The sequence below is a fragment of the Eurypyga helias genome, unplaced genomic scaffold (assembly GCF_000690775.1).
Source record: "Eurypyga helias isolate BGI_N326 unplaced genomic scaffold, ASM69077v1 scaffold2632, whole genome shotgun sequence".
Taxonomy (NCBI): domain Eukaryota; kingdom Metazoa; phylum Chordata; class Aves; order Eurypygiformes; family Eurypygidae; genus Eurypyga; species Eurypyga helias.
The window spans coordinates 1,248-17,578 of NW_010237666.1; the positions used below are offsets into that span (position 1 = coordinate 1,248).

Below are 16,331 nucleotides of genomic sequence, written 5' to 3' on the forward strand. Positions count from 1 at the left end.
TTGTTTGTTTGTTTCCTCTGCTCTGAAAAAAAGCTGAGAAGTTAAAATAAGGAAGAAATAACTATCCACACCTGCTTTCTGTCTGCTCTTAGTAAAAATATATTTCATTTTCATTGGGGATCTTGAACAAAAATCAGTGTGCATGTTTCACAAATACTGTTTATGTTACTCCAGTACACCCAAGGATGTTTTGGGTATTTCATTAGTTACTGTTTTGACAGTGGAGTATCATATAGGGATTAAATCATGTTAATCATTTGACTTGCACTTTTCATAACACAGAGCTTGTTACGCTATACTTTACAATGTTTGAGTCCTCTGACTCATGTGCTGTTTTCAAATCTGACAGCTAATGAATGATTTTATTCACTTTTTAGACGAGACAAGCTGTGGATTTGCATGGAGTTTTGTGGAGGTGGCTCTCTACAGGATATATATCATGGTATGTCAAGACTGTAATTCCTTAAAAACTGAGTAAAGCTTATTGTCAGAAATGGAGATGATTGCAGTGGTTTGGAATCAGGGAGGAGGAATCCTGAATTTAGTATCCATAATAATCCATTGAAGGTCAGTTTTAGCTTATGTATTTACATAGTTGGGTAGGTTTGGTTTTTTGAAACAAAATCAGTTATAGTGCATTTTACTTTTCAAAGGCTGTAAAATTAGACAATATTGTATTGTAAAAACTAAGAAAAAAATTATAGGCTGATGTGCTGTCTTCCTAGCCATTTTGTTTCTGAACTTTCGAGCTTTCTTTAGTATAATATGTACTACTGCCTACAGGTACCTAGAAAAGTGGATTGATAAGCACGGATACTCGTCATTTGTAAACAGTGCTCCTTTGTGTGTTTGTGTAACAGTAGTGCCATGAGGGCCCTTCCTGTTTGTTTAATGCTGGATGCATGATGGGAAAAGCAAAAGGGGCTTTGCTTTAGGCTTAGGTGTAACGGGTGGTCAAAGAAATAACACGCTTGTGTAAATCTGTTGCGTAAAGGGAGGATGATTGATGGCTGGTTTTAAGAGACAGTTAGTTTTGAGGGATTTTATTGCCCTGAAATAAAGATTTCCTCAGGAAAGGAGTATGCAATAAGTGAGTAATGGGTCTGTGGCTCTCAGGTTGTGTTTTTCAGACAGGAAATCTGTCCATATTCAAAATGGCAAAGATCGTACGTGTTAGGATGTTCACATCCTTCTCTTGTGCATAAACAGCTGTATACCTTTTTACATTTAACTTGTGTGCAGTTAAAACAAGGCACTAATTCACAAGTTCACACCATGGTTATGGCATAGTCATTTGAGCACGACCTTGTTGAGCCTTTACAACTTGGCTAGTGCTGATAAAAACTGTGTCTAGTAGGCTTTGTTATGTGGAACACCTGTAGACGAGGAAATTAACTCATGCCACAGAAATACACGTAAATACAGGAGTGTTTTCCTGTTGCAGCTGTTTTTTGGCTTTTGTGGTGGTAATTAGAATGGCAGTTTCTTTTCTGATCTTAATTATGTTCCAAAGGGTCTTAGTCCATTCGAACTGTAGTCCTCTGAAATCTTAACTAACTTAAGCTAATCAGAATGAAATTTCTCAGAAATTTAAATGCCTAGAAATATGTAGTCTTTGGTGCTAATATATTTAGTTTTGTATGGGTTTGGAGCTTTTCTTTCAGAAAAAGGAAGGTGGATTTCGACCAGTTTTGAAGATACATATTGCATGATACTGGTTTATGTTGTAGGTTTTGTAGAAGCTAAGGCAGTTAGGTGCTAAAATCTTTCGTTTTTAACTCTCTGCTTCTTCAGTTTTCTTTGAGAAACCACATTCAACTTTTCTATTTCTTTTCTCTGCAAAACCTTAGAAACTTGAACTTCCTGGTCTTAAAACACTTCAGTGAAACAACACTTCCTGAAAACAATTTCAGGATCAAAGTCCAGTGGCTGGGGACAAGTCCTTGCTTGCTGTTCAGTGTTTGGTTTACCTGTTTGTTCAGAATTTAATTGTTTTCCTTTAAGAGACTTGAGTAAAGTGGGACCCTGGAGGGAGAAGATAACGACTCCTTCCCTTGGGAAGCTGCTGGGCCTGCTCAGAGGGAGAGTTTGAGAAGGTGCATGGTGTGGCAGGCCCAGGAGCAACAGTGCTGCTAGCTCATGCAGAGCAGGAGAGGGTTGAGAAGCTGCAGAGAGCAGGTTGCATGGCTGTGGGAAGGACTGGAGGAGAGAGCAGGTTGCGAAGGGTGGAAGGAACTTCCTAGTGCTCAAGGGGGACTGAGCGGAGTTTCCTGCAGCTCTGACTCACAGGGTTGGAAGTCCAGCCCTGCATAGAAGGTTCCAGCGTTTCTTTTCTCTCTAAAGTACTTTTGAGAATGATATATGGAGAGAGTTAGTAGTTTCCATTCCAGCGGGACTAGACATTTTTGAGTTGAATGTTTGATGGTCTTTGGGATGCTGAATCTTGGGGGAAAGTATAAACACATTTGTTTTGAAAATTCTAGTGTAAAATCCAATCATTGTGAATGGAAGTAACTGAGATATGTGTTTGGGTATCTTATCTGATTTTGAGAATTATTGGTTTTTTTCCCTTTCATTTCAGTGACTGGACCACTTTCAGAACAGCAGATTGCCTATGTTAGCAGAGAAACACTACAGGTAGTGTGTTCTCAAGTTCTTGTGGTTGACTTTTAATGTAAAAGTATTAAATAAAAATAAAAGCTAGAAATACATGTGGTGCCATGGAAGTACAGTGTTTGGATGGCTTAGCATTTTTCTCAGATTTTTGAGGACATCCTATATTATAGCCTAGAACCCACTTGTCTAATTGCATAACCTCAAATCATCCTGGATCATTTGAAGAAAACTGCATCATCTTTCTGCTGTTAGTTTTTTTTTTTAAGCGAGGGAAGCACCATGTTTATTAATCCATATTTGTGGTACAAATTGGTTATTGCAAGTTTGAAGGAAAAATTTAAAGACTCAGTTTTGCATATCTGATAGTTGATCTGTGCCAATAAGGAAAAAAAAAATTCTTTGTGTACTTGAGATGTTCAAGTTAAGGTCACCATCTTCTCCTCATAGGTATGCTAGCTTTTATTTTTCTTTCCTAAACTAAAGGTTCAGTTCACCAGTAAAACTTAATCAGAAACTGCTTTTTTGGTGGATGACTTGATTCCATGTTGAAGAGCAGTCCTTGGCTTCTAGTGAATGCAGATCTGGGGAATGCCATCAGCTGAGAGCTGCTGGCTGTGTCAAACACACTTCCAAGGTAGCTCTGCCCCTGAGCCAGCTCTGTAGCATGCCACTTACCATCTCCTTCATCCACCAGTGCCCCCAAGTCCTTCTCCTCAGGGCTGCTCTCACTGCCTTATTCCCCAGCTTGTGTTGATGCTGCGGGATTGTTCTGGTCCAGGTGCAGGACCTGGCACTTGGCCTTGTTGAACCGCATGGGGTTCACACGGGCCCACTGGTCAAGCTTGTCCAGGTCCCTCTGAATGACATCCTATCCCTCAGGTGTCAACCACATCACTTGGCTTGATGTCATCAACAGAGTTGCTGATGGTGCACTCAATCCCACTGTCATGTAATTTATGAAGATATTAATGGGTACTGGTTCCAGTATGGACCCCTGTGGGACACCACTTGTCACTGATTCCCATCTGGACATGGAGCCGTTGAGCACTACTTTCTGGATACGACCATCCAGCCAATTCCTTATCCACCGAATAGTCTATCAAATCTATAATCTTCTTGAAGTATGGAGGAGTGCTTCGATAGTCTAGAGTGGCATTTATGAAATAGTTATTGTGTTGAAAGACTTCTTGTTTTATATATAAAAATTGCATATGAGAAGGAATCTTGCTACTTTGTATGTATTTTCAAAGTGTTATCTGTAGATATTTAAAGTTTTGCATATTTTAAAGTTGTCTGTAAAAACATGCTTACCCCATTCTGACCAAATATGATATGTATAGTTTCTGATATCTTCTTATAGCTTATAATGAAGCAGTCACCTTTCCTAGTAAAAAGTATGAAAATATAGGCCATCTGTCCATCCATAAATGTAACTTCTCCAATGTTAATTGTGCCATCACTTTCCATGAATCTGGAGTTTCACTTGAATGCCTAAAGTTAGAATTTGATCTCCATATTATGGAACCCATTAAATGGTCTGTTTTCAGAAAACACTCACTATCAGTTCTGGTTGGAATCAGTGAGACTGATTCTGAAAATATAGTTCCTTTAAATATGGCCTTTAAAATACCTGCCTCCAGGCATTCAGTTTTGAAAATGGTGACCTCCAGTTCTTCCAGGACAGTGGTAAAATGAGTGAGTTGTTGGGCTTTCTGTGCCAGTAGCATCCAGAGATTTAAATGCGAGTGGTGTACATGATACTGTTCTAGCCAGTTGTTCCAACAGTCAGGTAGATGCTTTCATTACATTCTGTACCAAAAAAGCAAATCAAGTCCATTTTTTTGGGTCTGCACACATGACTGCGGTGAGGACTCTGAAAAACCATTGGACCAACTGGGTATTGTTAGCAATTTCCCACAGAGAAACAGATTAAAGCATGAGTGAGGTTTTTAATCTTTTTTTACCTTATTGAAGGAGTTGAATTTAATAACTGATTAGCAGTTCAGCTACATTGCATTCAGGTTTTCATGGACTGATAAAAATACCCCAAACTGTCTCTTCATTGGTATTGTTACCTATCTGTATAAGGTTGTTCACTTGAACATCTCAAGTACCAAGTCAGGTGTCTTCAGTTTTTCCTGTTGGTACTTTTAGGACCATCCATTAACATGCTGATAACTGAAAACAATCCTAATTTATTTTTGCAATCAACTCCATGATGTCTTGTACGAACTGGCGAAAAAATTCTGTCTTGACATGGGTTTCTCCTATGAAAATGTAGTCTTTACGAAAGTTCATGACTGCAAAGAGAGGAAGGTGTTTGTGTTGTTTTACCCTTGGAGTAGAATTTTAGGGATAAGTCTGGAATATCAAGAGTGATGTGCTCTGTGATTTGTTGTGCAGGGATACAGTTTCATAGAATTCTTCCACAATTTAAGTTTGAAGTTTCTAACTTGTGTTGGGTTCTAAAGTGCTTTGGTACTGCTATCAAGACACAGAAAGATAGCCTTAATGATTCTGTAGAAATCCATGAATTAGAGTGGAATGCCAATGTTAGATCCTAAGTGGTGCCTGCTAGCATGCTGCTTGACTTAATTGAATCTTAATTGAAGTTCGTAATCATACAGGAGGTGACTGCACTAGGTATCCCGTGATCTGACTGATAAGTAGAAGACTCTTAGGTGATTTAATAATCATTAGTTTGATCTAAAAAGGTGACAATTACCATTTCCAGAGGAAAACTTAGTGAAGGAATGCTTTTCTTACAATAGATGTAGTGACTGGTATGTTTTCCATCTCTCCTGTGTTCTAGATATTATGCTACTACATGTATTGAATTTGCAAATGCAGTCGGGATACGTTGAAATATAAGCGTGTTCTTTAGTCAGTGAGTTATTTAGGTGATTGAATTGGATACTAAATATGCCTGCTAATTAAGAAATGTATATAAAATGAAAAATGTTGGACTAAACTATTATCTAAATATCTTTATGCAGGGACTGTACTATCTTCACAGTAAAGGAAAAATGCACAGGGATATAAAGGTAAGTAAAAACTGAGGGGAATTTGGGTGTTTTTAAAACAGGCCTCATCATCTTGTTGGGTCTTTACTGTTTTATATAAATTTTGGGAGTATCTTTAAATATGTGGGGAGTTTCTATCTATTAGAATAAAATAAAATTTTCTGTCCAAGGCAAGAAAAAAAAAAATCTCTGAAGTAGTTTGTTCTTTTAATTCTTTAAATCTTCATCTCAGCAAAGTGGTATCAAAGGTAGCCTGTTCAGACTCTACACTGTCTGTTATATTTACTTCTGGTGCTTCCTGTTGACATTTTGTCCCTGGAATTTTACTACCTACTCTTTGCCTTTCCAAACTCTTTCTTGCTCAGACCACAGCTTAAACTTGGCAGGCTTCTTTCTGGAAATCTGACAGTAAATCGTCATATTCCTTTATGTTGTGTGGGAGGTTTGTTTTCTTTGTTTGCTTTGGATGTTTTCAGACTAGTAGGGGTGCAGTGTACGTAGTAACCTCAGCTGTAGATGCCTTAATTCAGTCTGATTCCAAGTTGTTCTCATTGATGGCAGAACAGTGTCTGTGTTTTGAGCAATTATAAAAATAATTTTTGAATGAAAGATTACTGTGGGCAGAAAATTAAACATTTCTCATTACACTTCATGGAATGTAAAATGATGCTTGTAAGGGTACAGTGCATAGACACTTGTTTCTAAAGAGAACTGTGCTGATAAAAACCACTTAGAGCGTTTACATTGAGAATTAAAAAAAAAAACAACAACAAAACAAACAAACCAACCAACCAAAAAAAAAAAACCCTGTTCGCATGAGCATGGAAAAATACTTCTGCAGATCTCCTGCCTGTTGAATTATGTTTGCTTCCCTCCATAGCCAAGTTATGTATCTAGAGTACCTGTCCTTTTAGTCCTTAAAGGGGAGGTCAACAAGGCCAAGGGCATGTTAACTGGACTGTCACACTGTTTACCAAGCTCCACTTTACAAGGCTCATTGGCAAACATCACACAAGTATAGTTAAAGTAAGCTGCATTGTACTGCAGGCATGCCTTTTCCTTCTCTGTGAAAAGCTATAATCTGTGCAAACATAGGGTTTGTTTTTCTGAGGCCTGTCTGGGCTGCCTTTCCATCTAGTTTGTGGTCAGTGCTGACATTTGGAGCTGTGTTTAGTGGCTCCAGCCTTTGCTCCAACTCAACGTGTACCTGGTTTCAATCTTCAGATCAGGTTTGTTCTCAGTCCTTTTATGTCATAATTTTACGGTACCAATTACTGCTTCGGGTTAGTTGAGATCATTGAACTGAAGTGCGTGGCACCTATAGCCAGACCACAGTGAACTCTTCAAATCTAGCACTAACAGAATCTCTGTTGCATAAAGGCGGAAGTAGATTTGCTGAACACTTGAATATCAAGGAAGGTCCTTAAGGTTATAATTATCATGGTTCTCAGACAAGACAAAACCAACTCCTACATATGAAAAAAAAATCAAACTATTTCGCTTTGACCTTTAAGTTCTTATTTCCTATCAGTCAGTACAAATAGAAAAAAAGTAAAGATTCATCAGTATAGGTAAATCACCATATTCCGCTTTTCCTGAGGGGTTTTGTGAACAATGGAAACTTGTACCATAGGCTAAAGAGTACAAAACTAAAAATGAATGAGAAACCCTGTATATTCGAGTATCTTTATATAAGAGAATGGGAACTTGCTGATTTCACAAACGCTTCCTTGGTAAGGCTGCAGATCTCTTGAACACACAACCCTTGGTTTGTCTTTGGTCCCTAGTTTTCCATAACATCTCACATTTTTAATATATATACATATATATATAAAAAAATAAATAAAAGTATGGTATCAGAGGAATCTGCATGTTTTAATTCAAGTATGCTTACTTTTTTTTAAGGGAGCAAACATTCTTCTAACGGATAATGGCCATGTAAAATTAGGTGAGTTAATACAATTTAGTATTATTAAACCAAATACAGAAGACTGCTTCTTAGATCACACACAAAAAAAATCTGTTAATGGTGTAATGTCTTATGCAAGGAATTACTGAATACCAGAATTCCTTTCCTCTTGCTGGTAATATCTAACTGCACCCTCCAGTTAGTGTCTGAGGAGTAATTGATGTAGTTTTGGAACACTGAGGTAAAAGAATTTCTGATGTTGTAAAAATCAAATCACAGGTTTCTGCTAATTTTTAATAAAATATGACATTCAGAGTGCTTAAGTGTGAAATTAAAAGTTGTCTGAAAGAATCTCTTGGATAATATGAAATGGTGTATTTTATTATATTAAAACACTGCATTTTAGGACTTCTGTGCTAGCCTGCTCTTCCTTTTGTTGATGAAGAACATGTTTGTGTGCAGTCTGCATATTTGGCAGGCAACAGAGCAGCTGACTGACGATATCTGAGATACATTGTTTCCATTATTTGCCTTTTTTTATTTATTTCTTTAAATTGTCCAGTATTTTTAATAAACTTACAGTGAGGAAACCCAACTTGTGTTCATTAACAATAATTACATCTGTTATTGACTGTCATTTTGGTTTTGCTCTTTTTTGAACAGCTGATTTTGGAGTATCTGCGCAGATAACAGCTACAATTGCCAAAAGGAAATCATTCATTGGCACCCCATACTGGTAACTGTGTTTTACTTGGCCATTAGTATAATAGTAACATACAAATCTGTTGAAAACCCAAACCATTCTATGATTCTATGAAAAACTGAGATAAAAGCATGCTACGTCACTTTCTAGGTAGACGGAGTGTTAAAGGCTGTGCCAGACTTTCTAGTGATCATATCTGTATTACTTATGCTAAATCCTGAATTGGCTGAGTATCAGAGAAAATGCTCTAGTGCTCTGAAAAATTGAAAGGCAGTCTGTGTGCTGCTATCACTGTTGACTGATGTATATCAATTTAGTCAAACTTAAAAACTATCAGCAGTTTTACTCTGATCTTAATTTTATTTTTCCTTCCCTGATTTTCCATTCTGGTGCTTTATGTTTCTTCACCTCCACCCTAGATACGTCCCTTCTGCAGCTCTTGGGTTGATAATGATTTGTTTGTCTCCAGAGATTCTTTTGCTGCCTGTGAAATGTCCCCTCTAAGCCATTTTTCTCCCTTATTTGCCTGAACTGATTGAATTCAAACATACATTTCTGTTCTATCTATACTGCATCTTTATTCTTCCTCATTAAACTAGTTTGCATAATTTATTTTTTCTAAACTTCAGCATTTTATTTTCTCATCTTGGTACTGGAAGTGGTTGTTCCCTTGTCACGTTGAAGTAAATGACACGCATTCCTCACTGAAAAATAGCACTTCTGTGGTACATTTCCCAGAAGGATATTCAAAGTTCTGTTGTCTGACAGCATGGTTGGTACAAGATAAAAAATGCGTATAATGGAAAAAAACCCTACATTCAAGTATTGGCTTTAAATAGTCAGGCACAGCATTTTTAGCATTCTTCCGCAATGTAGGTCATGCCAAGGCATAGCTTTGCTTCCCTTTCAGAATAATACAACACCCATCAGTCATGGTTGCTTAATTGGTTTGTGTCTCTCTTTCCTAAGGTGTCTGGGGGACTTTGGTCCTGGCCTGGGTCACTGGGTAACTTCCCAATTGAGCCGGGCTTCTCAAATGATGTGTCATAACCTTAAACAACAACTTTGAATGCCTTACATGGGTTAAATGCTAATGAAAAGCATCATTTTTCTCTTTGCAGAGGTTCTCAGAGATTTGAGAGAAGTAAGGAAGCAAAACTGTTGAGATAGTAGAGAAGGAAATTTAGTTGGAAACAGGCAGGTTGAAGGTTTTAGTGATCATTTGAAGTGTCTGGGCAGTAAGGCTGCGGTGCTGGGGTGGCAGAGAAATGGAGGGCAAAACTGCTTGTGCAGCGTCTTTCGTTCTAGCCGCCCTGCTATTTACCCTGGTGCTCCTTCTCTGTGTCTTGCTCCCCCTCTAACTTGGTGACTCCCTCCTTTTTGATCTAGTGTGATTGGGGGTGTTTTATGAACGCTCAAAGTGTGCAAATGTTGTTTAACTGTGCACACTTGTGCACCACCGAACCTGCTGATGTTTTCAGATCTGGGAGTTAGTACGTATGTGTTTAAATAGAGCATAATTTGAGTTGCTGCCTGCTGCTTTACTGGAGCACTCACAGAGTGACATTCATCTCTCTTACCTACCTTGGGTTACATCTCCAGTTCCACGGCTGCTTTCCAGGTGATTTGGACTAATCAAGTTGAAAGCTAAACAGTTTATGAACGTTTTTATGAACGTTTGCCATCTGGTGTGACTGTGGGACAATCAAATCCATAGTTCACTTTAGCCGTTCAAAACACATGGCAGTGCGTAGTGAATCATTTTCTTACGTATTCCTATTTATGTGTCAGTTATGTTTGTTAATTTTTGCTACCTGAGGTTTTGAAACTACTTGGTTAAAGTAAATGAGGTCTTCTGACACTACGGTGTGGCAGACTTTACAAGCAAGGGGAGCTTTATGCAGAGGCGACAGTGAGTCTTCAAGTCTCATGCTTACTGCATACAAGAAAGCTGATGTTTTGTTACCTTTTTTGTTAGAATTCTTCTCTTCAAAGTCAATTGATTGCTTTCTGGAGCAGAGTGTGGATTTTGATATTATTTGGATTTTACTGTAGTTGAATGGTTATACCTTATTCTCTGGTTGTTGAGTGGTAGTTCATTGTGTTTCAGCAAAAAAGTCTGAGACGGGTTGGTTTCATCCACTTAATGCTAAATAGCTGTTTTGGAAACTACCTATTAGTTACTAGAAGATGATGAGGAAAATGTCATGTATACATCACATAACTTTTTACATACGCATGTGTAGATCTATCCACATGTAAAAATATGTATGCTTATAGATTGAGAAGTTTAGAGGAAAGAGTAGTAAACTGCTGTGTACAGAAGAATGTTTGCTTTGTGGTGAGAAGTTTTATCTCAAAATGTCCTTTACCTTTTAGGATGGCTCCAGAAGTTGCTGCAGTAGAAAGAAAAGGTGGCTATAACCAACTCTGTGATCTGTGGGCAGTTGGAATAACTGCTATAGAGCTTGCTGAACTTCAGCCTCCAATGTTTGACCTACATCCAATGAGGTTAGTGAGGAGTTACAGCTTGGTGAGTAGATACAGCTTTGTAAATAGTCCCTTTAGTGTAGTGGTGTTGTGGTTTAACCCCAGTCAGCAACTAAACATCACACAGCTGGTCACTCACCTCTCCCCTCCAGAGGAAAAGGAAAACTCATGGGTTGAGGCAAGAACAATTTAGTAATTGAACTAATGATACTACTAACACTAATAATATGTAATGAAAAGGAAAATAGCAATAGGAAGAAAACCTCCAAGTGATACCACCTCTTCCCACCTGTTGACTGATGCCCAAGCAGTCCCCGAGCGATGATCGTGCCCCCTGGGCAACTCCCCCCCAACCTATACACTGAGCATGACATTTTATGGCATGAAATCTCCCTTTGGTCAGGTTGGGTCAGCTCTCCTGGCTGTGTCCCCTCCCAGATTCTTAGGGAGGAGAAGCTGGGAACACAGGGGGCAGTATGAGAAGCTGAAAAAGGCCTTGGCTTAATGTAAACATTGCTTGGTAACAACTAAAACTATTAGTTTGTTGTCAGTATTCTTCTGGGCACAAATACAAACCATAGGCTCAAACTAGCCCCTGTGAAGAAAATTAACTATTGCGGCCAAAACCAGCACGAGTGGCTATGTGTGCGTGTGGTGTCTGGGGGTACTGCAAGTGCATTGGATTGTAACTGTCCTGAATGTCCGTGATAGAAATTGTAACAAATCTTTTTTGGTGCACAGACGTGTAATGTTGTCCCGGTAGCATGTCTTAAACTGATGGGACTTCTTCCTGCCAACTCAATAATGTATTCAGTAATTCATCTCATGTGTATTGCAATGTAAACCGCAGAAATGCTGTTGTTGGTTTTTTTGCAGAGCACTTTTTCTAATGACAAAAAGCAACTTCCAGCCTCCTAAATTAAAGGACAAAATGAAATGGTGAGTACTTTTCTGTTTCAGTAGATAACAATCATGTATTTCACTAGGCAATTGATTCTCATGTTTACCACTTTATTTTACAGGTCCAATAGTTTCCATCATTTTGTGAAAATGGCACTTACAAAAAATCCTAAAAAAAGACCTACAGCTGAAAAGTTACTACAGGTATAAATTTATGTATGGATTGTTGTGTGGGTTTTTTTTTTTCTCTTTTTAAATTATAATATTAAAGTATGCTTAGTATGCCTGGTAGGAATTTTAAGCTGTTTCTCATTCTCTCTTTCAGCATCCTTTTGTTACCCAGCCATTAAATCGAAGTCTTGCTATTGAGCTTTTGGATAAAATGAATAATCCTGATCATTCCACTTACCATGACTTTGATGATGATGACCCTGAGGTAGGAATATGTTTCAGTCATAGAATCAGCTTAAGTTTTTGTTTGCTGACAAAGCTAAATTATTATGATTTATTGATCCACAGAATGTTTTGTGATCTAGGAATAGTCTCAAGGGTTGCTTTTTCTTTTTGGCAGGTTGCTCTGTCACATATACAGGCACTTACCAAAATCATTAAATTTGAGGGAAAGAAGGTCAAAGGGAATAAATAAATAAGAGAAAACAGATCATTCTGTTACTGCATCCTGTCTTGGTACTTAACTGTACGTTGTTGACGACTTTCCAAATGTTTACAGTTCCCTAACTTATGATCTCTTTTTTGGGCAGGGTAATAATAATCCTTTTGACGCAAGTGCCATTCATTGATTGCATGCTTGTGTTTTACATTTTTATGGATAAACTAGCCTAAAAATGCCTTTAAAGGAAAATTAAGCTTAAAAGAAGCAACTACTTTAAGTACTAATTTTCAGACTACTTTAAGTACTAATTTTCAGATTTTACAAATTTAATGAGCTTTTACCTTCTGCAACAGCAAAAAACTAGTTGACATGCACCATTTGTCTTGCTTAGAAGTTGAAATAAATGGATGTGGTAAGAAGCCGAAGTGAAAATAAATGGGAGGTGAAACGCTATGTACATGTGTTGAATCCTAATATAAAGTAAGGAAGTAGTTTGTGATGAAGAGGGGAGAAGGGAAATAATGCTTTCATAGCATATTTCAGGGATAAACAGAGTTGCTGAGCTATTTGTGACTCTCTGGTAGTAGAGCAGTTGAAGTTCTTGAACTCTGTCATCGCTTCGTAGTCAGAAGTTGCTGAGTAAAGATTGATTAGTATATATAAAAGCTAATATATGAACATACCAAATTTCTGACACAGTTGTGTCAGGTTGCTTTGATTTGCAGTTGTTTTGCTGCCACATATTCAACACAGAAAACTTAGCAAACATGTTTTTCAGAGATTACTTGGGCTAACATAATGGAGAATGAACTTTTTTTTCTCTCCGAAGAAAAGATTTCATTGTACAGAACATACTGAGAGCAAACTGTTAGGATTTATGTTGCTGATTTTGGGGTCTGATTGTATACTGCAGTCAGCTGGTCTTGTGCTCTTGTTAAGAAATCTTAAGTTACAGTTTCTAGGAACCTGCAGTAGTGGATGTAGAAAGAAGAGAGAAGGTCCAACAAAGGCAAATAAAAGAAAGCCAAATCTTAGTTGATGACACTTCATCCTGTAGAGAAGTAAATGGAAATCCTTGGGAAAAGATTGAAGTAGAACATAAATATGAATGTAAATTTGTAGTAATGATGTCATCACTCTTGCCACACAGCACAAGAATACTAGGAATACTCCTTCTGTTCAGCTGTAAAAGCCTCAGGCTAATGTAAAGAAACTAAAATTTAGGTTAGAAGCTGGGCAAATGATGGGTATCTAAGCAAAGGAAAAGATTCAGTAAGTCAGATTTAGTCTTACTCCTTATTTTGGAGACTACCAATAACCTGAAAGGCACGGAAAAGAAATGTTATCTGAGCGAACACAAATACTGGACAGTATTGTATCTTAAATTCAGTGTTTTAAACCTTATCTGCAGAATATCTATCTGCAGTTGAAGACACTCTGCAGATAAGATGTCCCCAAATAATTCTAACTCTAATGCACAAGAACATACATGCAATCTTTAGTCTCCGCTTCTTTCTTTTTTGATACTGTGCTAAAGAAACCCGCTGAAAACTGGGTACACAATACTGAGTTTTAAGTGAGTATATTTTTTATTGAAGTATTTAATTTTTCTCTTCTAGCCTCTTATAGTGCCTCATAGAATTCATTCAACAAGTAGAAATGTGAGAGAAGAAAAGACACGCTCTGAAATAAACTGTAAGCATGTGTGATATGCTAACATGAAATATTCTTAAAATAATCATTGATATTCACATTTCAACAGGTATTCTGTGTATCTGGTGTATATAGAAACTTTTTCAGTGATAAATAGGAAAATGAAAACTTATGGTATTTCACTTACAGATACAGGTTCTAGATGACTATGCAAAAGAAATATTAATGTAAAATATTTGAATACACCCTTTGTCAGCACTTCAGCAGATCTGACTATTGCTTAATCTTAATTGAACAGGAGCTCTTCTGAGAGCTGATTGGTATAGCTTCATATGCCACTTCAGCAAGGTTATTATTGCTTAACAGGAGCTTGAACACTAACTACTGCTTGAACAGGAGCTCTTCTGAGAGCTGATTGGTATAGCTTCATATGCCACTTCAGCAAGGTTATTCAGAGGGATGACAGATTCTGCTCGATAACAGAATAGCAGAAGACTACTTTTCTTCCTTAATTTGGTATCATGTAGGTTTTGCTTTTGAATTGAATCGGTGATGTGGAAATTAGGAAAGGAGGAGGTTGATCACTGACCATTAAAAGCAGACTCTGTTCCCCAAATTGTAGTCGTTCTTTTGCTTGAATTAAATCAGAGCAATACTTGGAGCTTTAGCTGTCTTATCTTAAGCTAAAATTGAGGGGAGGAGTGTTAAAGAGTGTCTGTCAAGGAGTTGGCCTAGAAGATGTGATTAACTCTCTCCAAAATTCATTCAAGGCTCTTTACTGCTAGTGAATCTCCCAGAACATACCCAAGAGTGAATTCACAGGATGGATGTTTTTTTTCTATAAATTACGGTTGTATTGCCCCTCTTAAGAGGGCACCTCACTGCCCTATTTGCTGGATGGTTTTCCTGATCTTTCTCATGAGTATGTGGGACAAACGTGATTGTGCTGTCTTTGTGATAGAAGAGTACTTTTTCTGCCCATTAGTTTCTAGAAAGGCATTCGTTTAGTATGTGCATGTGTAATAAGTTTCCATCAGTAGGGATACAGTATACTCATTAAAATGAATTTTTCTTTTTTGTTGGCCTTTGGAGCTAAATTCTGACTAATTACAGTGTCAATTCTTGTTTACCTTTTCTCCTCTGTAGTTGGTCAAGTAAAATTTGATCCACCCTTGAGGAAAGAGACAGAGCCACATCATGAATTTGTGAGTAACAAGCAGCATGGGCTATATTCTGCATAAATATCTGTGGAGGAAGAGAAATCAAAGATGTGTAGCATAGTTCCTTAGCACTACTACACTTGGTAATGATTTTTCTGACAGGTTGTAACATACTGATCCTAAATTTTTTGGTGCCATTACACTACATGCAACAAGACCCCACAGAAAGGGTGGTGAGGCATTGGCACAGGTTGCCCAGAGAAGCTGTGGATGCCCCATCCCTGGAAGTGTCCAAGGCCAGGCTGGATGAGGCTTTGAGCAACCTGGTCTAGTGGAAGGTGTCCCTGCCCATGGCAGGGGGGTTGGAACTAGATGGTCTTTAAGGTCCCTTCCAACCCAAACCCTTCTGTGATTTGTGGGCTCTACCAGGTGTGATGTATGTGCTGAGCAACAGCCCTTTGTCTTTTGTGTTTCCTCTGTCCTTTATACCTCATTGCAAAGTATAAAATTCCTTTCGTTTATAGAGATCTTGTTTTAATTGTAGAATTCTTGTGTGTACTCAAATATTTTCTCCGTTGTGCTTGTGTTGATATGGTAGTTTAACTCTGGCCACCAAATACCACAAAACTGCTCTCACACCTTCCACCCCCCCTTCCCCACTTCCTGTGGAGGGTGGGGATTGGAGGGGGAAAAAACCAGGTAGCTTGTAAAATTGAGATAAGAACTATTAAAATTATAGAAAATAAAAGATACGATACAAATGCTCATCACCCGCTGACCGATGTGCAACCACGTCCTGAGAAGTGAGAGTCAGAGCCAGACCAAGAGCCGGAGCCCGAGAGCGATTGCAGCAGAGTCCGAAGGAACCCTCTCAGTGACAGCACAACTAGGAAAGCTAACTGACCCACCAACTCACTACTCGTGAGCCAGCAAAAGAGTTAGCAAAGCAGCTAACAGAAGAGCTAAGGAGCCAGCAAAAGAGTGTTAGGAAGTGTAATGGCCCCTGAGCCCACTCCCTGCTTATGTACTGAGCACGATGTGGAATGAAATACCCCTTTGGTCAGTTGGGGTCAGCTGTCTGAACTGTGCCCCCCAACACTGCCTGTAGTGAGAAAGTTGGGAACACAGCTGCAGTATCAGAAGGTGAGAAAGTCCTTGAACGGGTGCAAGCATTCCCCAGTACCAACTAAAAACCGCCTCATCAGTACTTTTCTCCAGGTAGATCCAGGAACACAGCTTCATGCCAGCCACTGTGAAGAAAGTT

The 16,331-nt window shown here is 38.4% G+C and overlaps 1 protein-coding gene across 1 annotated transcript; it reads left to right on the top strand.

Moving 5' to 3' along the window:
* Nucleotides 1–377: 377 nt before the first annotated feature.
* On the top strand, nucleotides 378–15,112 carry LOC104506543 (mitogen-activated protein kinase kinase kinase kinase 3; the record flags this gene model as incomplete). Its single annotated transcript, XM_010147520.1, has 11 exons — nucleotides 378–442; nucleotides 2,582–2,637; nucleotides 5,613–5,660; nucleotides 7,545–7,587; nucleotides 8,212–8,284; nucleotides 10,631–10,762; nucleotides 11,618–11,680; nucleotides 11,764–11,845; nucleotides 11,967–12,077; nucleotides 13,874–13,949; nucleotides 15,054–15,112. Coding segments are annotated over 11 exons (808 nt in total), but the record flags the coding sequence as incomplete, so codon positions are not given.
* Nucleotides 15,113–16,331: the final 1,219 nt, after the last annotated feature.